The sequence below is a fragment of the Synchiropus splendidus genome, chromosome 17 (assembly GCF_027744825.2).
Source record: "Synchiropus splendidus isolate RoL2022-P1 chromosome 17, RoL_Sspl_1.0, whole genome shotgun sequence".
NCBI classification, from domain to species: Eukaryota; Metazoa; Chordata; class Actinopteri; order Syngnathiformes; family Callionymidae; genus Synchiropus; species Synchiropus splendidus.
The window spans coordinates 19,789,332-19,810,419 of record NC_071350.1 but is presented as its reverse complement, the minus strand read 5'-3'; the positions used below and the strand labels follow the sequence as shown (position 1 = coordinate 19,810,419).

The 21,088-nt window shown below is 52.3% G+C and overlaps 3 protein-coding genes across 4 annotated transcripts; 1 reads left to right on the top strand and 2 right to left on the bottom strand.

The window, feature by feature from the left end:
- Nucleotides 1–1,030: 1,030 nt before the first annotated feature.
- On the top strand, nt 1,031–18,638 carry LOC128748151 (olfactory receptor 1500-like). Of its 2 annotated transcripts, XR_008412757.1 has the most exons (3): nt 1,031–3,352; nt 4,873–4,966; nt 18,511–18,638. XR_008412757.1 is itself a non-coding variant. In XM_053846593.1 (2 exons), the coding sequence occupies exons 1-2, from the start codon at nt 1,088–1,090 to the stop codon at nt 4,942–4,944; spliced, it is 1,032 nt and encodes a 343-aa protein (XP_053702568.1). In that variant the 5' UTR covers nt 1,031–1,087; the 3' UTR covers nt 4,945–4,973. The 2 variants fall into 2 exon arrangements, 1 of the variants encoding a protein (XP_053702568.1); XM_053846593.1 differs by lacking the exon at nt 18,511–18,638 and having other exon boundaries at nt 1,031–2,047; nt 4,873–4,973.
- LOC128748153 (cytochrome c oxidase assembly factor 4 homolog, mitochondrial) lies at nt 2,364–3,186 on the bottom strand. Its single transcript, XM_053846596.1, has 2 exons — nt 3,111–3,186; nt 2,364–2,769 (listed from the first exon to the last, which is right to left on the bottom strand). Exon 2 carries the CDS (start codon nt 2,753–2,755, stop codon nt 2,489–2,491), a length of 267 nt encoding a protein of 88 aa, XP_053702571.1. The 5' UTR covers nt 2,756–2,769; nt 3,111–3,186; the 3' UTR covers nt 2,364–2,488.
- On the bottom strand, nt 10,633–12,279 carry waif2 (Wnt-activated inhibitory factor 2). Its single transcript, XM_053846509.1, has one exon. The coding sequence runs from the start codon at nt 12,277–12,279 to the stop codon at nt 11,200–11,202; it is 1,080 nt and encodes a 359-aa protein (XP_053702484.1). The 3' UTR covers nt 10,633–11,199.
- Nucleotides 18,639–21,088: the final 2,450 nt, after the last annotated feature.

Here is a 21,088-nt window from a genome sequence, read left to right as displayed (position 1 = left end):
CCGCCTTTCAACGCTGGTTGCTGCGTGTTTGTTTACGTTTGTCCTGAGTCCTAGATGACGCTCATCTAGGACTCTGAGTGAGTCTGAGGAATCACTCTTCACTGCGGTGTTACAAGGAGATGACGGTGTAACAAATGGCCAAGCCAACTGCTGACATCACAGGATGAAGAGTCTGTTGACATGCGACCCTTGTTTTCTCTTCTGTCTGTCTGGAATATTCCACCATGTTTTTAATGTCCTACTTTGATCCCTTCAGATTAAGGAGGAAGATGCAGCACCACTACAAACGCTGCCGGAAACATTTGTGTGTGTGACGGAGAACATGCGCGTCAATGGAAAACAACGGCAGCTGGTCGGCGATGTGAGCTGGACATGGAAGCGTCTCCATCTGAGATGGCCCCCAGGTCAGCTGAAGTCACTCAAGTCTTTCAAACATGATGTGCCCTGCTTGAACTGGAGAGGTCCGGTGGTGAAAGTGGAACATCACAGTGGCATTTCTTCATGTTGAGCTGCTGAGAGGGGACACTGTTGCCATGACGCCAGCTTTCACCTGCTGTATTTTAAACCCATTCATCCTCCAGTTCGTGGCTTCAGTTGAGTAGTGGGGGGGGCGGAGCTGCACCCCAGCTGCTTGTTGGTGCCTGACGGCAGGGTCAGGTCAGTTAGGTTCCCAGCTCAGTCGTCATTGTAGAACCGCTGCCTGCTGAGGCATCACATCAGCATGGCCTCGGTGGAGGCCCCGGGGCAGAGCCAGGCGGGGCAGCCTGGGAAGTCTCCTCGCTTCCCTTAGCTCAGCGTGACCTTTCTGTACCTGAGCCACCTGTGCTGTTGGTGGTCGGTCGTTTGGGGCGGGCGCAGCCGCTGGAGGGCGCTGAGCTTGGCGACACAGTTTGGCGACAGCACAGTGCAGACCAGACGAGATGATGCAATGGTTTGAGGGCTGTGGCCTCACAGGAGAGCAGCTCGTGGCAGAGGTGACACCCCTCCCTGCCCTGATCTCATAAAGCTCCTCTCACTCGGCTGACGGCTGAGCTCCTCGCCAGAGCTCCAGCCACCCTCGCTCCGTCGCAGGAGCTCCAGTCTTCAGATGGAGTTCTTCAACTCTGCTGCGGGCAGAAACATCACCTACGTGCGCCCGGCACACTTTACCATCGGTGGCCTGGTAGGAATCCCCAATATCCAATACTACTACGTCTGCCTGGTCATCATTTACGTGGTGTCCATGGTGGGGAACACCTTCGTGATGGCTTTGATCGTCTGGGATCACAGCCTGAGAAACCCCAAGTACGTGGTGGTGTTCAACCTGGTGCTGTCCGACGTGCTCTTGAGCACCACGCTGGTGCCCAAGCTGCTGGACACTTTTCTCTTCGACCGCCACGACATCTCCTACAGCAGCTGCCTGACCTACATGTTCTTCATGTTCGTCTTCACGTCCATGCAGTCCTTGAACCTGGTGCTCCTGGCCTTCGACCGGCTGGTGGCCATCATGTTCCCGCTGCAGTACCCGGTCAGGATCACCCACCGGGCCATGCGCAGGCTGGTCCTGCTGATGTGGCTCCTGTCCGCCACCCTCACGCTGACTGCGGTGGGGTTCATCACCAGACTGTCCATCTGCAGGTCCGTGGTGATCAGGAGCTACTTCTGTGACCACGGACCCGTGTACCGGCTGGCCTGCAACGACTACACGCCCAGCAGGGTGATCGCGAACGTCTGCTCGGCCCTGATTCTCTGGATTCCTCTGGTCTTCATCCTCATCACGTACTGCTTCATCGCCAGGGCTTTGATCAAAATCTCCACGCTCCGAGAGCGAGTGAAGGGTCTGAAGACGTGCTCGGCTCACCTCACCCTGGTCTCCATCTACTACCTGCCCGTCATATTCATCTACCGCTTCGCTCCCGTGACTCATCCGAACATCCGGATCATCAACCTGTCTCTGACTTCCATCCTGCCCCCCATGCTGAACCCCATCATTTATGTTCTGCAGACGCAGGAGATCCAAGTGACTCTGAAGAGGCTGCGGAGAGTCGGCGGGCGCCGCCCGCTCCAGGTCAGAAAACAAGTCGTCAAGCCCAGCGAGGATGGAAGGGACTCTTCCCCGCCTCACTGACACCAGAGAGTCAAAGACACACGCCACTTTCCTGTGAAGCAACATGTGAAGGCAACACGCTCCTGTCTCTCCACATCTCAAACCCAAGACCTCTGCCTTACCACAGCCCTCTTTCATGTCTGTGTGACTCGAGTGTTTAGCTTATATGAAACTAAAATCTGACAGGAATCACTCACAGTTCCCTCTCTCAAACGTCGGGCGGACGATCCCACAATACTATTCTGAACATCACTGACAAGGTTTAATTTAATTCAGGTTTAATTTAATTCAGTTCTGAGACAAATGTAAGGATGTATTTCCATGAAAACGCTTGCAGGACAGAGAGTGAAACTCAAACACAGGTGCGCTTCAGTCTCACACCTGCTCCAGGAACCGTCAGTCTCACGTCTCAACTCGGCTGGAGACCTGCTCCGCTGGGTCGGAGTGGCGGGCTGACTCGGACTGCTTGATCAGCTGCTGGCGACTCTTCTGGAAGCTGCTCATGCAGTCCTTGAAGGCTTGCACGTGGCTCTGGCACAGGCGCCAGTCCTGCTGCTCCGCCATACACTCCTGCAGGGCGTAGTGAAGCTGGGCGCAGCCGGTGCGAGAGATCATCCTGTCCAGCGGGTCGTCTTGCTCCTCGCTCCTGCTGCGGTCATGAGAGGCCATGGAGGCGAGTCCCACTGTCGGCAGGTGAAAGAAAGGTCACAGCTCTGCGTCGACACCACTGTCGCCATCATTGGGAAGACACGGAGATACACAGGCTGCTGTTTGAAAACTAACAACACCGCGCTGGCCCTTCAGTCCACACGCTAACGAGGTTTCTCCCCACGATTTCTCGGATACAGCAGACATTATTTTGTGTATTATCAGAGAGACTGAACGCTCTAATGTGAAACTCTGTCACGTGGAAACGTCTCAGCCACACGACCGCGACAGATACATGATTAAACGTCCAGATATCGCGACGATAATGAAACACAAATATCCACGTTGAGCTCTAACAACATTACAAAGCTCTTACCTTTATCACACGTCTGTTTTGCCGTGATTTCGTGTCATAACGTGAGGAGGGTCAGTCGGAACCATTTCAATGTAGCACCATTGTGCAGCTGACAAATAGTTCCGTCTAGAAAAAGTTCCCCCAGCGCGAGTGAAAACGCGTCTCGATGATCTACTGCAGTGTGACGCGGCGAAACCGGACCTGATCCAATTATATTCAGCCTTCATATATGTTCCTCCATGTGTTATGAGCCAGAATGAAAGGTAACAATACGTTCATTGGCAATTATCTCATTTTCGTTCCAGTGACACTCTTATTTATGCTGCTTTTTATTTCATTTTAGCGACTGTTCGCTCATCATTAATGATTTGAAAGGTGGACAACAAAAATAAAGCTGCAAAAATAGTCTCTGACGCAACACTTCCCTCTTGTGGCGCCACAGAAAACAGCCAGCGACATTAAATGTATATACAGTGGGGCCGAAAAGTGTTTCGTCAGCCGCCAGTTGTGCAAGTTCTGCCACTTAAAAAGATGAGCGAGGCCTGTCATTTTCATCACAGGTACACTTCAACTATGAGAGACCAAATGAGAAGAAATAATCCAGAGAATCGCATTGTTCCATTTTTAATGGCTTCATTGGTAAAGTCCTTGGTAAATAAGTATTTGGTCACCTACAAACCAGCAAGATTTCTGCCTCTCACAGACCTGGAGCTCCTCTGACCTCCACTCCTGCTCTGTATTGATGGCTCTTGTTTCAACTGGTTCTCAGTATAAGAGACACCTGTCCACAACCTCAAACCCTCACACGCCAAACTCCACGATGGGCAAGAGCAAAGAGCTGTCAGAGGACCTTCCCCAGGCTGGGAAGACTGAATCTGCACAAGGCAAGCAGCTTGGTGAGAAGAAATCCTCTGTGGGAGCTACATAACAAGAACGCTGAGCAAAAATCCCAGAACCACACAGGGGGGACCTAGTGAAAGACCTGGGGCGGGACACGTCATGCTCTGGGGCTGTGTTTCTGCAAAGGGACCAGGACGACTGATCCGTGTAAAGGAGAGAATGAATCATGTGTCGTGAGATTTTGAATGAAAGCCTTCTTCCATCAGCAAGGGCATTGAGGATGAAACGTGGCAGGGTCTTTCAGCATGACAACGATCCCAGACACAGCGCTCGGACAACCAAGGAGCGGCTTCATCGGAAGCGTTTCCTGGTCCTGCAGTGGCCTACAGCCGGTCTCCACATCTCAACCCCATAGAAACTCTTTGGAGGGAGTTCAGGGGAAAATCCCTGTTGCCCAGCGACAGCCCCAAAACATTGCTGCTCTCGAGGCACTCTGCATGGAGGAACGGGTGAAAATCTTGTGAAGAGTTACAGAAAACGTTTGATCTCTGTCATTGCCAACAAAGGGTATATCACAAGGTATTGAGATGACTTGTTTTTGACCAAAGGAATTGACCAATGAAGCCATTAAAAATGGAACAATGTGATTCTCTGGATTATTTCTTCTCATTTGGTCTCTCATAGTTGAAGTGTACCTGTGATGAAAATGACAGGCCTCGCTCATCTTTTTAAGTGGCAGAACTTGCACTGGCAACTGGCCCCACTGTATATAAAAAAGCTCTTATTGTGACGGATGTGACATCTCAAGTCACTTAAGTGACAGTTGTCATCTCTTATTGTGTGTATGTCCGTTGATGTGATGAGCTCCACGGTCTTTATGTTACATGGCGACTGAAGTGTCCTGGAGACTTGCTGGGATGTAACGCCTCGTTTCACCCACTAGGTCACAGTGACCCCAGAACAAAAGGCGACCCCCGCTGCTCCTTGGATCCTGGGAATCCTGAGCCCCGATTAGACGTCATCATCAAAGAGTTCTGGTAGGTGACCTCGTCTGCAGCAAACACATTTAATCCTAATGAATATAATCTGCAATCCGAGGGAGGGTTTAATTCTCATGGTGAAGAAAGAGGGGATTCTCCATCTTGTTATTTTTACTCAGGATAAACACTGAATGAATACACTGCAGGCGACAGAAGAAGAATCAAGGTGAAGGACTTAGACAGAGGTGCAGGTGTGGTGTCCTCCTCTGGTAGCTCTTGTTTGGGGACTAGCTGCTCACGCTGTCCACCAGTGGCCGAGCCTCCGTGTGGGGGGGGGCTCCTTCAGGATGTGGCCACGCACAGAGGTGTTTGTGCACGCAGCGCTGCTGGTGGAGCCCCATCAGGGAGGGCCGTCCTGTTTAGAAGCTGAGCTTCGGTGATGAGTCCCGCCGCCTCTTGATGGCTGCAGCAGTGAGGTCATCACCAGCGTGGACCTCTGCTCCATCCACAGCCCGTGTTTGACCTCCTGCAGTAAAGTCACAGCTGGCCAGGTTTCATCTTAAAAGTAGGCTCTGTCTCAAAACAGCTGCTGTTGTTGTTGATGCTTCGGTCCAGTCAGCACAACTGGAGCTGTAACTCGCTTCTCTTGAACCCAGGAGGAGAAGATACGTTTGCCAAATGCTCAGATCGAAAGTGTTCTGGAGGAACTAAAGTTATGAAGCAGCATGTCATGTCATGCTGTACATGGAGAAGTCTTTTCATTTTTAAATGTTTCTCCCAAGTCATCATCAGCCCAAATATTTGATGATCTAAGCAGTCCAGTCCAGTCTTCAGCTTCAGGTGAGGCGGATGTGCCTGTTCGGTCTGTGATCCATGATTATTATTCTCACACTTTCTTTCCTCGACAAAATGCGACTAATAAGTCCAGAGACGCCTCCGGAGCAGGTTTGTTTACCAGCAGGCCTCCCTCCCCTGCGGCCCCATTAGTACGTTCTGAGAGGCGTGTGAGGCTCCTTCAGTCCGTGGTCATCGTGCTGCGTTGTGATCAAAGGCGTCTTCTTCCACGTCGGCCTCGGGAAAGTGTCATGCTCCTAAATAAGAGCCAAATCTGGTCATGAGCATCCGCTCCTTTGTGTTGATCAAAGAGGAGTTTAAATAGAAGCGCGGCCTCTAAATGAACAGTGCTGAGTCTTAAGAGCCAGACATGAAGCTGCAGGCTGGAGGTGACCTGTCCTGCTCTCTGACGCCCCTCAGGTCTGCCATCAGACCGACAGGTGGGGACAAACCCAAGTCCCTCAGGCGGCTCCTTGTCAGTCTGGTAGGTGACGTGATGATGCCGATACCATGTGTAGCATGAGCCCCAATAGAAGGCCGTCTCCAGGGAGAACCTGGCAGATGTTGTGGGCTACATGAGGGTTAAAAGTTCATGGGGATTAGTGGTGTTTTTGGTCAGATGAGCCCAAACCCTGGCATCATATTAGGACTCCTCACTTCAGAGCTTCAACATTTTTACAGTCGCTCCGACCTGCCAATGCGAATCCCTGGCTTTTTTGCTTTTGATTGTAGCGGCCAAAAATGTCCTCGCTTTGATGGCAGATCTTTTACAGATGTGGCACCAAAGTTCCAGAGCAACATGATGGGACCATGAGCTTGTGTGTCTGTGTAGTGTTGGGGTGACGCTGCACCAGTGAGTCCCGTCTCTTCCTCCCGCCTGTCCTGCATTTCATTCATGGGAGTCTGCACATTCCTGTCTCACATGTGAGCAGAAGAGTGCACTCACTGGAGCGGCATGTGCTGCTGCAGCAGCAGAGTTCATCCAGTGGTCAGAAGAAGGAGCGGCGCACTTCAGCTGGTGAGCGACGGCTTGTCAGTTTGGAGTTTCCCTGCAGATCGGCAGCTGAAGGACGCATGAAATATTCACAGTGCTCAGCCTTGACCAGTCTGTTGATCCAGCCTCTGGTTCTGTTCTGACATCGTCGGGTATTTCTCCTTAAATATTGACATGACTCGCTAATGAGAGTATTGATCTGTGGTTGGCTCGTGGAGACGCAGCCTCCGGGTCGGAGGCCGATCGACCCCACCGAGCTGTGATCTTGACCTTTGACCTGTGCGGGGGCAGACTCAGGTGCCTCCTCCTGGTTCCCATGCTCTGTGATGCAGACGAGAGCCCTGCGGATCGCTGCTCCTCCTGTCTGGACCGACGTGTGAAGCAGCTGTGAAGAACATCTAACCAGCGAGGCGTGCTGGGGAGTCAAATCACTCGTGTGTCTCTGACGTTGTGCAGCTCCTCCTCTGTGTTTGCTCGTGTGTCTGAAGGGTTTGTTTTGGTGTAGCTCGCCGATGTGAGTGTGTGGAATGGTAGCGGTGTGTTTCACTGTACCTGTGACTGTGCTTTAGGAGGACATTCTGCTGTGTTGTGCTTCGTTGCAATTCAACCCTGTGTAGCACGTGTGTGTGTGTGTGCGTGTGTGTTTAGGAGCTTCATGGTATTGCTGTGTTTTCCGACTGGGTGTTGATGCATTTCCTTGGATAGAAGTGTGATTTGTGTGTGTTTTGATGTTTGTTTTGGGGAGAGAAAGGAGGGTAAGAGAAAATAGAAAATAAAAACCAAGTGATGGCATCATGTGTGATTATGAAACGACACTGCAAAAATGCACATAAAATGTTGGTTTGTCGTGTTTTAGTTAATTTAAACCACACCATTTAAAGATTCTCGATGTGTCTTATGCTTTTCAAAATCTACTTTCAATTCTGATGTATTTTAAGGGACAAGAAATACTCCTAAAACTGTCAACAGGAAAGATGAAGAATTAAGAAAAAGAATCAAATGAGACAGTTGTGTAAACAATGCACCAGACAAAAATGTCAGGTGCAATGGGCCACATAAATGCAGTCAAAGGGCCTCATTTGGCCCCCGAGCTGCAGGTCTGGTCTACAATCTGGCTGGTTGTTTGTGTGGTGGCATGTCAGACTCGGGTTGTTTATGTGTGAAGGAGCCTAGTTATTCAGGAGTGAGCTTGTGTGTGAGAGTCATGTGTGCGCCTCCCTGTTTTGTTGTGCGTCGCTGTTCGCGAGTGACTGTGAGTGAGGCGCAGCGTTGTAGCTCGAGTGTGACGTGGAAGACTGGCGTGAGAGGTTGTCAGGTCTGTCAGCATCCTGTAAACACTAGATCACGGCGGTGAAGTGACCGTTGACTCGACAAACCTGTTTCCTTGGCTGCAGCAGTTGAGCGTGTTTGACGGAGGTGAAAGTCCCAGGATGTGGAGGAATGGCAGGTGTTGCTCCACACGTGTGCTGACTGTAACTGCACACTGATGCAAGTGATACACTGAAACCAGAACCGGCCTCCTCCTGCGTCAGAGGGAGATTTGACCCTTGACCTCAAAACAACTTCATTCCTACATAACAGTGCGGCGAAGAGCGTGTGTTGGGGACAGTCCCACACATGGCTGCTGGCCTCCACAGATGGAGGAGGTTCAAAACTGCTGTTAAATGCCCCCATTTCCTGCCATTCAGTGGGTGAGTCATTCATGAGTCTGACCACTAATGGATCTCGCCGCTGCTCAGCCTAAGCACCGTCCCTTCGTCCTTCCAGAGTCACTCAAGTGAATCAAATCCCTGAATGAAGAGGTGAAAACAGAGCGGGGAGGTGAGAGCGGCGGAGGCTGGGTGCCGGTGAGAACGCCACCGCGAGGACCTTCCGAGTCACTGTCTGGTCCAGAGACCTGCGCTCCTGACAGAGAGGAGCAGCAGGATGATTTGACGACAGGCTTGTCTGAATGAGCCTGTTCAGTCGACGGCTGACGGCCTGGGTGAGGTCACGCTGATGCCCCACCTCAGCGGGGGGAGAGAGAGCAGGCTGGCCGACATGTCGCTGGCTCCAGAGGTGCTCTGCTGCTGCTGTGTTTGGCTCATCACCCCACGCTGCCTTCCACGGTCCTGTCGTGCTGTTGTCGAGGAGAACAGCTCCTCCCAGAGTCACAAATGAGTCGACCTGTCGGAAACTGTCCCGAGCAGCTCTGGCTCTCGTGCGCCGCGTGCTCACAGCAGCTCCTGGACGCTGCGTTGGTTGCTTTCAACATCTACCGTCATTTTCGGACTGTAGAGCGCAGCACCCACTAAACTTAAAAAGGAAAACAGATCTGGTTCATACATGATAATAATGCACCGGCCTAATAGGCCCGGGTGCAGTGGTGCTGTCTGTGCTGTGGACAGGTCAGTGGTGCAGCGGCTTAAGAACGCTGGCTCCAACATGGAGAGTGAGGAAATAGCTGCGTCACACGGAGCCTCTGGATCGCTCCACGCTGCTCCCACAATAGACCAGGTGCAGCTCTCCAGCCCGGATCAAGTCCGCGGACAAAACCCGACTGGCTTGTGTTCACGTCTCAGACTTTTGAGCCAAACGCACTTGGTCTGGAGACAGAGTTGCACATCTTTGATTCACATTAAAGCCCTCAAAATGCCCTGTTTTCTCCCAAGTGTCCAAAGTTCCGACACCGCTGCCGGTCTCAGCGGATGCTTCTGGAGTCCAGAGCTCCAGGAGATCCACTCTGTGGACCGAGCTGTGGACACGTGGACACGTGGGCAGAAACAGTGCGTTTTGAGGGCTTTAAGGGTCAATAAGAAGCCTCTGATTTCATCCATTTGTGCCTGTAAAAAACCATATATTAACCGCACTGTTGTATAAGCCACAGGGCTCAGACCGGCAGAAAAAAGTAGCGTCCTATTGTCTGGAAGTTACGCAGCTGCAGTAGTTATGCACTGGCACTGACTCCATCGATCGATCCACTGGTCCAGTCCGTCTCTTGTCTTGTGCAGCGACAGGTGAAGTGATGGCTTCGTCCCTTCGGTTCCACTTGCTGATCAAAGTTAGGAATCACACACTGCTGCGTCTGGAATCATAAGGAAAGTGATGCCTCTGGGCGGAGCTAAAAACTCGCTGTATTTGTTGGACTAGATGACACGACCTGTAATTCAGAGTTGGGTCCCAGTGGAATCCCAGCAGGCGACTCATCTTCTGTGGTGAGCTCAGTGGTGTTGGAGGTCCTCATCACATCAGCCCAGTGTGGGAGTAATTTGACCGTCTTCAGAAGTGTAATGAGAGGAGCGCATTATTTCACACACGTACAGCCAGGCTCGCCCGCCCGCCCTTTCTGGGTCAGAGGTTTCCTGACCGTGACCGTGAATGGCAGCCATGTTGGAGAGCGCCGCTGACTCCCGCTTCCATGTCATCTTTTGTTGACGTCTTCCTCTGCTCCCCAAACAAGCACCCACCCTCCTGCACCCTCGTGCACCCTCGTTCTGAAGCTGTGAGGTCAGTGCAAGCTTCTGCAGTTACTGACCCTCGGTAATAACCAGACATTCATGACGTGGTGAGCAACGCTGAACAGTGCAGGAGACCCAAACATGGAGCCGCCCTCACCTGAGACAGGACCTTCCTCCAGGCCGACCCCTTCATCAAGGACTTCCACAAGTCGGTTCCATTTTCATCTTTTATTTTGCATTTACGGCATATACTCCTGCTGAGTCATCTACAGTTACGCTTCCTGGTCTAGTTCGCTGATACTAAGTGAGCTGTGATCGTGAAGCTTGGGTCGCGTCGCTCCAAACACGGGCTCAGACCTGAGTCCCAGCAGAGTGACGGGACCTGGCCTCCTCCAGGAACTCCGATTTGCTCTCTGCGCTGTGTGGACTCACAGCAGGTTCCCTGCGTTCGCCCCAAAAAGACGCTTTATCCACTCGTGATTCTCGAGTCTCTCTGAACGAAAACCTGGGAAGGTTTTGCCGACAAGCTTCCTCCGGCTGCCAGTCTCAGATAGGTGAGAGAAAGTGATGGACGTCAGCCGGTGAGGACCTGTAATGATCTCCAGTGTGAGGTGGTTTACTCCAAGTACTCTGGCTCTCGTGGTTCCTAAAATACTGCTGACTCGGTGCATGATGTGGAGGCTGCTGTGATGGCGACTCGCTGAGAGTGAAGTGTGACGCAAGTGTTTCAGTGAATAGTCAAAATAAGTGGTTGATTCTGGTGGTCTGTGATTATAACTCATTGATCAGGGGCCAAATTGGTTTTTGGTTTTGAGTTTCAGTTTTGCATTCAGTCTGTCCATCTGTCCGTTCTCTGACCATAAACCACGGAGTGTTGTCCGCTCTGAAGGTGGATACGGTTGAGTCATGGTGAGGTCTCGGACCTGGCCATGAGAGGTGTGACGGACGAACCAGAAGGGAGGGGATGGGAGTCCTGGGCGTGGGAGCTGCTGGAGCGAGGGCCAGAGCTTCGCTCCAGCAGCTCCTCACACCGCCACGTTCGCCAGCCTCGGGTCAGAGTCCTGCTCGTATCGATAATGGTAGACCTCCATCTGGTCCCTGCACGCCTCCCTGATGTTGTTGAGCCAGCGTTTGATGCCCTCTCGGTTCAGATACAGAACCATGAGGAACACCACTCCGATCAGAGCCAGAACGATCCCCAGGAAGACGTAGGAGACGGCCTCCAGGTTCTCCGTGACGCAGTCCACGTCCTCGCGCCGCAGCTTCTCCAGGGGAAGCCCGCGCTTGCTCTCCGGCTCGCTGCACACCAGCCGCGCGGCGTCCTGGCACTGGGACGAGTTCTTGATCCAGTAGTAGAAGGCCTCCAGCTCGCAGTTGCACCGGAACGGGTTGGCGGCCAGGAAGAGGCGCGTGCGCCGGTGCCGGTCCAGGCTGCTGATCTCCTCCCTCCCGACGCTCTCGATGGAGTTGTTGGTCAGGACCAGGCTGTGCAGGTTGTAGAGGTCGAACCGAAGCGGCGGGATGGACCGGAGCCGGTTTCCCGCCAACTCCAGACGGTGCAGGTTGCGCAAACTTTCCGTGCTGAGCGCGCTGGGGAGCTGCGCGAGCGCCGCCGGCAGCAGGGAGCAGTTGAGGTAGAGGGAGCGCAGCTGCTGCAGCCCGTGGAAAGATCTGGCCGACAGGAAGCCCAGCTGGTTGTGGCTGAGGTCCAGCGAGTGCAGCCGGGTCAGCCCCAGGAAGGCGTACGGCTCGATGCTCCGGATCCCGTTCCCGGACAGCGACAGAGCGGCGACCTCCGACTCGCTGCCGTTGTTCATGAAGGCACCGCGCTGTAAAGTTGACACGTTCCCCCCGCGGAGCACGAAGGTGCGGGTCCACTCGGGGAGTTCTGGCAGCCCCGAGTCCCACCAGTCCTCACAGGTCACCGTCCCCGCGTCTCTGGCACAAACACATCGTGACGGACAGGCGTCGTCCGTCCTGGCAGGACAGGTCAGCAAGCACAGCACCGCTGCCAGGCACAGCCGCTGCCGGCCGGACAAGCCGCAGTCTGTGTGTAAGATCCACGTCTTCTCCTCCATGGCGCTCTCAAAGCGGTGAGCCGTCATCTGAGACGGTCATGACAGAGCTGAGGCTGTAGAGCGCACTTTGCTTCGGGACGTTCAGAGCTGAGGTCCAAACAGGACTAGGTGAGCTGCCGATCCGCGCTCCTCAGAGGGAGGGGGGAGGGGGGTGAGAGGGGGAGGAGAGGGGAGGCGTTTTCTGCCCTTCACTCTGGCTGAGAAACCAAGTATTTCCATGACACAAACAGCGACTCCAGTTGTTGGTCTTCCTGTCGCGAGCCTCGTGAAGGTGCTGGGACGGGTCATTACGGAGGTGCAGTTTGGCTCCAACTCCTCCACATCATCCTCCATGATGGCGGCTGGATCTGTCCCAGCGCTCGCTTCTGGCATCCAGCAGGTCTGTTTAATGAGAGGTTTGCCTCCCTGACTTTCAGATGGACTCGGTCCCCAAAGAGCGGAGTCCAGCCAGCAGCGTCACGATTCGTGCTCGTTGTTTCCGCGTGTTGGATGCTTGCCTCTGCCTCACCAGAGTCGATGGTGGAGGCAAGAGGAACCGCATCTGTCTGTGGCAGGTGTCACAGCAGACGTCGCCTTCTGTGACCTGCTGCCAGCCTGAGCAAGTCACGTGCCAGCCCCACACCTCCGACAAAAAAAAAATCCATTCTCCAAAGCATCAATACTTTTGATTTTTGAATTTGAGGTCATGTAGATCCGTCGCAGGAACACGGTGAAAAGTAACGAAACTACTGAGCTCCTGTCTGGTCTGGAACTGCTTTTCTTCCGCCTGAGATGGTGCGTTATGTTTAATGGCAGACCATAAGAGGAGCCATGTGTGGAGCTACTTCAGCGCCACCAACAGTCAAGAAGCGATGTGTGACGTCTGTAAAAAAAAAAAAGGAAAAAAGAAGATGCAATAGTACGTTTATCACTGAAATAATCTCACCCATCCCAACTTTAGCCTCGACACATCATGTAAGGATTCCTAGGTAATTCACCATGACCTGGGCAAAGTGCGGCCCGGGGGCCATATGTGGCCCGTTTGACGTCAGACTAAAACTATAACTAATATGTCCTCATTTTTCTGCCTTTTTTCGTTCGCTTTTAGTCACCACCACTTCAGCAGTAAATTTCGCATGTTAGCAAATGACTCATCCTTGTATTCTTAAGGAATCGATGTCTGTAATACCAGCCTGAATATTCAGTATCAGTACCGGATCGGAAAGGAAATCAGTGGAATGGAACATCACTGTCATGTGCGTTATTACAACTCAACTTCTATACGGACAACCTTTAAACATGTTCAGAAGCTCTTCTGACAGTCGAGTCCTTCACAAGGCTTCAGCTTTCTGGTTCTGGCTTTCATTCACTTCCAACTAGAATCACACTGACTCAGTGCAGCAGTTCAGCAGACGCACCTTTGCAGACCAGTCCTGACTCCTTACAGCAGAAGTTGTTTGGATTCAGAGGACAGAATAGGAACCAGGCTTCACCAGGGACACGCTCGCACTTCAGCACCATAGACAGCTCCCGAGCAGGTCCTTCCACAGACCTAAATATGTCTGACTTATTTTAATGGAGCTTTAACTGACTTAGGAGTCTTTTAAAGTGACATGTGGCCCTATTGAACACACAACCAGAGATAGTTACTGTGTGACAATGAAGATCAGACCACTGTGAGTCACACAGTCCAGCTCTGATCTGATGCCAAGCTGACACCTCCCAGCCACGGCTTCATCTTAACTGGAGGTGGGCGGGGTCTGAGATGTGCTGGAGGCGGAGCCCAGCCCGCTGTGATGTAACAGTGGGCTCTGCTCTCGTAACCTGTGGAGCGCAGGAAACACAGGCGTGAGTCGGGACAGATGTAGGGATGAGCTGCTCCTTCACAGCTTCTGGTGGACCTTTGTTTACCCTCTGTGAGCTCAGTTTGAATCAGAGCCAGAGTGGCTGGTTGGTGGTGGGAAGTGGGTGTTTGAGGTCAGGTGTGCTTGGTCCTTGTATCTACTCACCATCAGAGTGAAGCGTGCGAGGCACGGAGCTGTCTCTGTGTGGAGCACAGGAAACAGAGTCTAAAAGAATGGCTCTGTGCTGCGCTGCGCTGCCAGACATTGAATCTGCTGGCCGTGGTCGGAAGTAGGGGTGGACGTAGGTCGAGCAGGTCGGATGCTTGTGTACCAAATTCAATCAAATTGAAAAATGTGGCTTCTTGTGGCAAATATCCTGATACCATTAAACTGAGAGATTAGCTGATGCAGCAGTCCAGGTCCAGTCTGCAGGGTGACCTCCTATCAGCACCGAGGGCCGAGGTCCACAAGCACAAGCCCCATTGTGTCTCTTTCACTCCGCGGGTCTGTGGCGCCTGTGATAAAGAGAGCATGAAAGAGGATCCTGCCATTTACTGCCAGCACAAACACGTATGGAAGCGGCGAAGCGAAATCACGCCTCTGAATCCTCATCACAGTGGGCTTCAGCCTGATGATCTTCTGATCTGTTGATGAAGAAAGTGTTTGATGTTCGTGGCTACATTTCATGACTCTCTGGGTGAAGCGTCAGACTGGAGGCACCACTGAGCTGAGGTTCTCCCGAGCCCTGCTGCTGCCGAGGACGCTGACATTGGTGTAAATATCAAGCGCAGCAGAGAAAATGAAGCGGAGACAGAGACACTGTAACTCAGGGAGATAAAGAATGATGGAGCGCTTCTGCTGCTTCTGCTCCCTCTGATAAGAACCAATCCTCAGCAGAATATTGTTTCTCCGACTGAAGTGTTTTCAGGGCATCCGTCCTGGGGTGGTGTGTTCTGTGCAGTCCTCAGCATAACCACTGCTGCGGCCACAACTTGAGTTCCGCCACAGCTGCCCAAATCTATGGCTTGTGTGAGGACCCGGCCAGTGGGCAGCAGCCGGGAGCCCGGGGTGGAGTCGCCGCCGGTCTCTGGGTGGGGAGGGGCCCGATGAGAAGTTGCTGAGGCTTGGACTGGACATGTGACCTGCGACTCTTCTCTCCTAGTGGAGGGAACGTGGAAACGTCGGCTGGTAGACCAGTCATCTAGAGCAGCGTCCTTCACCCTCGTGAGCCATGTCAGGTGTGGCTGCTGGTTCGCCGGTCAATATTTGGGTTTCTGTCCTTTCAATTAGGTTGACTGGCCTCCGCTGCTTATCGCTGCTGCTTCCTCCAGGCCGTTGTTTGTTCTGTGCCGTGAAGCAGTGATCACGTCATGATGGACGAGTAAAGCACAGCGGAAGTAACTGAGTCCCAGGTCTCCCCCTAACACTAGCACTGGGTTGTGAGCGCCCTCCACTGTGAAGCGCCCTCCGACCACCAAGTGAAGCGGCTGACCCCTTGTCATTGGCTGCCGTGCTGCGTTTTGTTTCCTGCATATCCGGTGTTGGAGACAACGTTTTGGAAATGGCAGCTCCAACGTTTCTGCAACCTCTTGCATCTGCGCTGATCATCTCACTTGGTTTGGTGAAACCAATCAAGTCCTTTGGTCTCCTGGACATCTCTCCACACTTCATCTTCCCACTTGGTTTCAAGTCAGCTCCGGAGCTCCCTGGGTTTGAAGGGATCATTTCAAGTGGTGAACGGCCAGTGAGGAGGAGTGGGACACACCACACTGACACGTGAGGCGCTGAGCCCAGGGTTAGAGGGAGGGATGGGACACAGCCTGAGATCTCTCTGGACTCAAGAGAGACTCAAACTAGAGCTGCTGCTCCTCCAGCCCAAGACAAGATGTTAGAGGTTGCTCATTCGTCAGGATGCCCCCGGCACACCCAACACTCAGAGATGCTTCATGTTCTTCCAGGTCCAGTCCAGGTCTCCAGCTGACTCATAGTGGACTTTGAGAGGCTCCTGTCTCAGAGAGAAAGATGATCACGCTGTAGGCGGCTGCTTTCCACAGTGTCAGTTACCGTGGACTGACTTAGTAGGAGCTCCACTCTTGCTGAACCCGGGCCGGCTACAGTGGGAGACGACCTGAGGTCAGCGGCCGGGGAGACGCGTGAGACCGGAGACTCGGGAGAGGTGCGGCTCTGCCGTCACATCCAGTCTGTCTCCCCCTCACACGTCTGCCTTCCACATCAAAGGCAGGATGTCGCCACACCTGTCTCTCCATCTGTCCGCCTGTCTGTCTGTAGAGCTGCCTCTTAAACAGTACTCCAGCGGCGGATGAATAAGAGATGAGGGGATGAGGGAGGCGATGAGAGGACAGAGGTGAGGGAGAAGTGTCGCTCCAGTCCGAGCCTCGCGGGGAGCAGGGTGTAAATGGATCTGGAGGAGACGGTGTCACCTGTCCCGGCACCATCAATTAGTCATTTAGAGTTGTAATGGAGTGAGCTGTAAGCAGACAGTCACAACTGCCCAGGCAACTTTGGGTGGAAACACTGGCACACACGTGCCCTCAGTTTCCAGCACTCACGCATCCCCGGCGCTGCCAACAGGCCGCGCCGGTTACATCAGGGAGGATCAGGGTTCAGGCCCAGGACAGCAGCCAGGGAGTCAATAGCTGAGTCTGGGAGTTGGTCTCCTGCTTCTTGTCACTTTTCCATAGCTCCAGTTTGGTTTCATTCATGTTGATGTATTTTTGTGTGTTATTGGCTTGTTTCAAACCTGAAGCTGTGATTTTGTTTGTTCTCAGTTTGCCTCAGGTGAGTGCAGGAATGATGAGCTTTTATTTGAGGAGAACAGTTGGAGATCAGGAGCGTCCTCCGATGTGGCTGCTGCTGCGATCCGTCCATCATGGAGATGCGCTTCCTGCCGGGGCTGGTGTTGCGTGAGGAGCTCCTCCTCTGATTTGCTCGTGGCTGATCTGCCGGTGCCGCCGTCATCTCGCACTCATCACACACACACACACCTTAAGTTTCAGACGGTGCGAAAATGATACCGCGATTTAGATTGGATTCCGAAACGCTTGATATGTGATGTGACCCCCGTGTGTCCTTCTGGCCGCGGGAGCTGACACTTGTGGGGACCAGTCTTCTGTCTGATGGTTCATGTGTCTGAGCAAACACACTCTCTGAGCCACCTGTCGCCTGTGGTGACTGCCGTGGTAGTTTATCACAGTGTTTAAAATAATATGAAAACTATATATTTACAGTTTGAATAATTCGCATTGAGCCTTTCAATTGTCTTTGAATCATATAGTTCCTTTACATATTTATTCGACAGAATCCTAATGTAATGTAACTCTAGTCAGTGAAGTCACATGACACCATTGAGGGCACTGGATATCAAAGAACTTTGACAAACATTGCTCCTTTCTCGAGCGGATGGATGAGGCTCCTAAGGGAAAGGAAGGAAACACGCGGTGGAACAGCGCAGTGAGCGCTTCATCTGACTGCTCTGATGTCACCAGGCTTCATTTCTGGGCGATTTATGTTCACTTCAGGGTGGATTTGTGTTGCGCCGCGTAGATGTTTCTGTGCGCAGCTCAGAGGGAAGGTTGTTGGGGGGAGTATCAGTGACCCGGCTGCCAGTCTGGGTCGCGGGGTCAGATGCTTCCATGTGACATGATGTTAATAAGATGGAGCCGCTCAGTCATCCAGCTCAGGCTCAAACAGAGCCTCTTCTGCTCCACAAGCTTGCTCAGAAACTCTAGCATCCACAGCTGGGAGGAGGTCCTGGGGCAGACCCGGCTCAGATCGGATGAAAGCAGGCCCAGCAGTTCAGGTCCCTTGATGCACTGCAGCAGCAGGCGCTCTTGTATCGCTGCGCTCGGACCTCTGTTTGTGTTCACGTCGGCGTCAAGTCTTCTGATTTAGTGAGAGAATTTTATTAAGTTCATAAAGTAGCGTGACCTTGAAAGCCTCCTGCAGGATCAACCTATAAACCGCAGCCATTGTTCCCAAAGTGCGACGCACAGGAAGGTATTTATGTTGGGCCCGGTGCGACAACAGCCTCCATCCATCAGCACCGAGGCTGCAGATCACTTCAGCTCGCAGTCAGAGCAAACTTTGAAGGGCAGCCCGCCGTTCCTCTCTCCAGCCGCCGTCATCATGGAGATGGACGACTGGCTGCCCACCACCGTCCAGTGATCCAGCCTGTCATTTGTGGAGTTATTAATGAGGCTGCTGGGAGGGTGTGATGCTGGATGGAAGCTGTGAGTCCGCAGAACACAGAGGACAAAGAGAGGCCACCTTTGTTCTGATAGTCGCACCAAACCTCTTGGTAATCTGCTGCTTCTGCTGTGTCTTAAACGATATTTGCTGGAGAGCAAACTGTCCACTTAAATTAAATTAAAACGATTATACACTTCACCTTCACCTTCTTCTGCCGCTTATCCAGGGTCGGGTTGCGGAGGCAGCATTCGGAGCAGGGAAGCCCAAACTTCCTGGTCCGCACAAACCTCCTACAGCTCCTCCCGGGGGATCCCGAGGCGTTCCCAGGCCAGAGCGGAGACATCATCTCTCCAGCCAGTCCTGGGTCTTCCCAGGGTCTCCTCCCGGTAGGACTAATATTTTAAATATTTTTTATGTTTTTTGTTGTAATTAATTCATCAGAAGTAACTTGTTAAAGTCCCACTAGTAATAAATATATATATATATATATATATATATCAACTCATATGAAGCAATAAAAACTTCATATTATTGCTTCATATTAATGCAACTCATTCACATACTGTATATATATGAAGCAATGAAAACACACACACATATTCAGATATGCTGTCACGAATCAAGGGAAGTAGGAGCGGGAGCCAAAGCCACGTATAGAGGACGTGGAGACTGGACCCAATCGCGAGTGGTGAAAGTCACTGAGGCAGGAGCGAGCTATAATATTTAATAATTAAACAAACAAGAACAGAACAGAAAGCGTCACCGAACCGGGAAGAACTACAAAAGAAACCAGGGAGCACACGGCAAAAACAGGAAGAAAACACTGACTCAGGCACTTCAACACAGAGAACTCCAAAAAACTAGCTAACAGAACAAAAGAAGCAGGGAGAGACACGAGAACCGGGAGTTAGAGCTAGCAAACAGAAGAAAAGAGCCGAACACAGGAAGAGACGCGAGAACCGTCACCGAACCGGGAGTTAAGAGCTAGCTAGCATCAGAGACAGAAACAATAAGAACCAGGAGTTAAACGAGCTAGCTGCATACAAAACAAAAGGAGCCGAACACAGGGAGAGACACGAGAACCAGGAGTTACCACAGGGAACGAGTCAGAGGAAACATCACAGGGAACGTGGAAAACACACAGGGACTACGAGAAGTGGCAGGAAACAAACACAACGATCTGGCACACGTTGCTGGAGCCCAGGTGTTTTTGAAGACAGTAATCATGGGGTAATCGGCTCCAGCCGTGTGCCAAAGGAACAGAGGGAGAGAAGCAAAACCAGGACTCGGAGCCTGGAAGCGGAGCCATGACATATGCATCATCATGTGGTGACAGTAGCTAAGTGTTTATGGCATCGCAACAGAGATCTGGCCCCATGGAGCGTGAAGCGGGGGTCAGCAGAGAGGGCAGGACCAGCTCAAGCCCGTTCTGACCCGCTGAGGAGAGTCGAGCAGCCGCGAGGCGAGAGTTGGACGAAGACTGAGCTGCTGCACCTTCCTCAGCGAGGCCTCCAGCTCAACCTGCCACTGACTCACTGAGGTCCATTGCTCTTCCAGGCCCACACAGGAGGGACGGCTGATGAATGTGCGGGGCCCGGCTCCCGCGCATTCATCAGCCGTCTCTATTTAAAGACGCGGCTCTGGAATAGTGTGGAAGGACAGACACAGATGAGGAGGAGCATCCATATTTCATGCAGGAAGAATTAAAGGAGGAAGATCATCATTCAGAGCTTGGTGACCATGTCCCCACACTGTGACGTGAATCATGCACGCCTTGCTAGTGATAGTGTCAGGCAGAAGCAAGAGCTTTCATTGCTCAGCTGCACCATGAGTTCTGCAGGCAGCAGAGAGGAATGCTGATGCGGCGCAATGTAAACAGAGCGACGAGATGCTTCTCCCCCGAAGGCAGCTCTGTCCTCAGCACCTTTATTGGATTTCAGGGGCGCATCAGCTGCCAGGAGTAGTACCCCTCCTGTCCATTTATGAGCTTGAATTGAGAGAAGGAATGGACTTCGTCCGCCCTCTCAGCTGCGGGCTGTTTCCTCTCTGGTGAAGGTCAGCAACAACAAGCTCACAAAGCAACATTTCAGAGGAAGCTCAAAGGAGACTTTCATTCTTGGCTTGCTGAAGTGAGTGGGATATTTCGGGGAGGTCCTTGACGTGACCCCGGCCTTGTCCAGCCCATCAGAACTGCCAGGTTTGGACTCTCAGTGGAACTTTCATCAGAGGCTGATTGAGGATTCCACCCACGAGCCCGTTGTCCTTCTATGATATGGAAGTTGGAATTGAAGGCTGCAAGAGAGAGCTAATGAATATTTCTATTTTTTCACCTCCGAAAATAAAGTTGAGGACATCTGAGACTTTCCAAACTTTCAAGCCTTTTAAATGCATGGCTGTGTTGAACAGTCCGTCCCAGTGACAGTGATTTACTGGCTCCCATTTCCATAATAGTTGGTAATAACCTTGCGTGAGAGAGTGATGGGGATATTATTTTTACATGAGGACCAACCACATTACCATCCTCTGCATCATGTAGCAGATGTCCACGGCGGCTGCGAGGGGATGTGAAAGATGGAGGGTTAAAAAAAGACAAATCCATTTGAAGACAGGAGGACGAGTCTCGGCGAGGGGTGGAGTCACCTGCGGGTGAGGGAGGAGAGGAAGACCTGGGCGATGGAGGCTTGCAGCAGTGAAGCTCAGACTGGAGGTTCACTGCTAGTCTGGAGGAGGCTGGTCTCCATTAGTCACTGAAGCACAGACTGATTCATTTCTTTCTTTGTGGACTTTTGAGGGTTTATTGTTGC

Coding starts and splice junctions, on each gene's coding strand:
- LOC128748153 (XM_053846596.1), bottom strand. CDS start 2,755: ATGGCCTCTCATGACCGCAGCAGGAGCGAGGAGCAAGACGACCCGCTG.
- waif2 (XM_053846509.1), bottom strand. CDS start 12,279: ATGACGGCTCACCGCTTTGAGAGCGCCATGGAGGAGAAGACGTGGATC.
- LOC128748151 (XM_053846593.1), top strand. CDS start 1,088: ATGGAGTTCTTCAACTCTGCTGCGGGCAGAAACATCACCTACGTGCGC. Junction 2,048..4,872: donor GCGGGCGCCGCCCGCTCCAG/GTCAGAAAACAA, acceptor TTCACCCACTAG/GTCACAGTGACCCCAGAACA.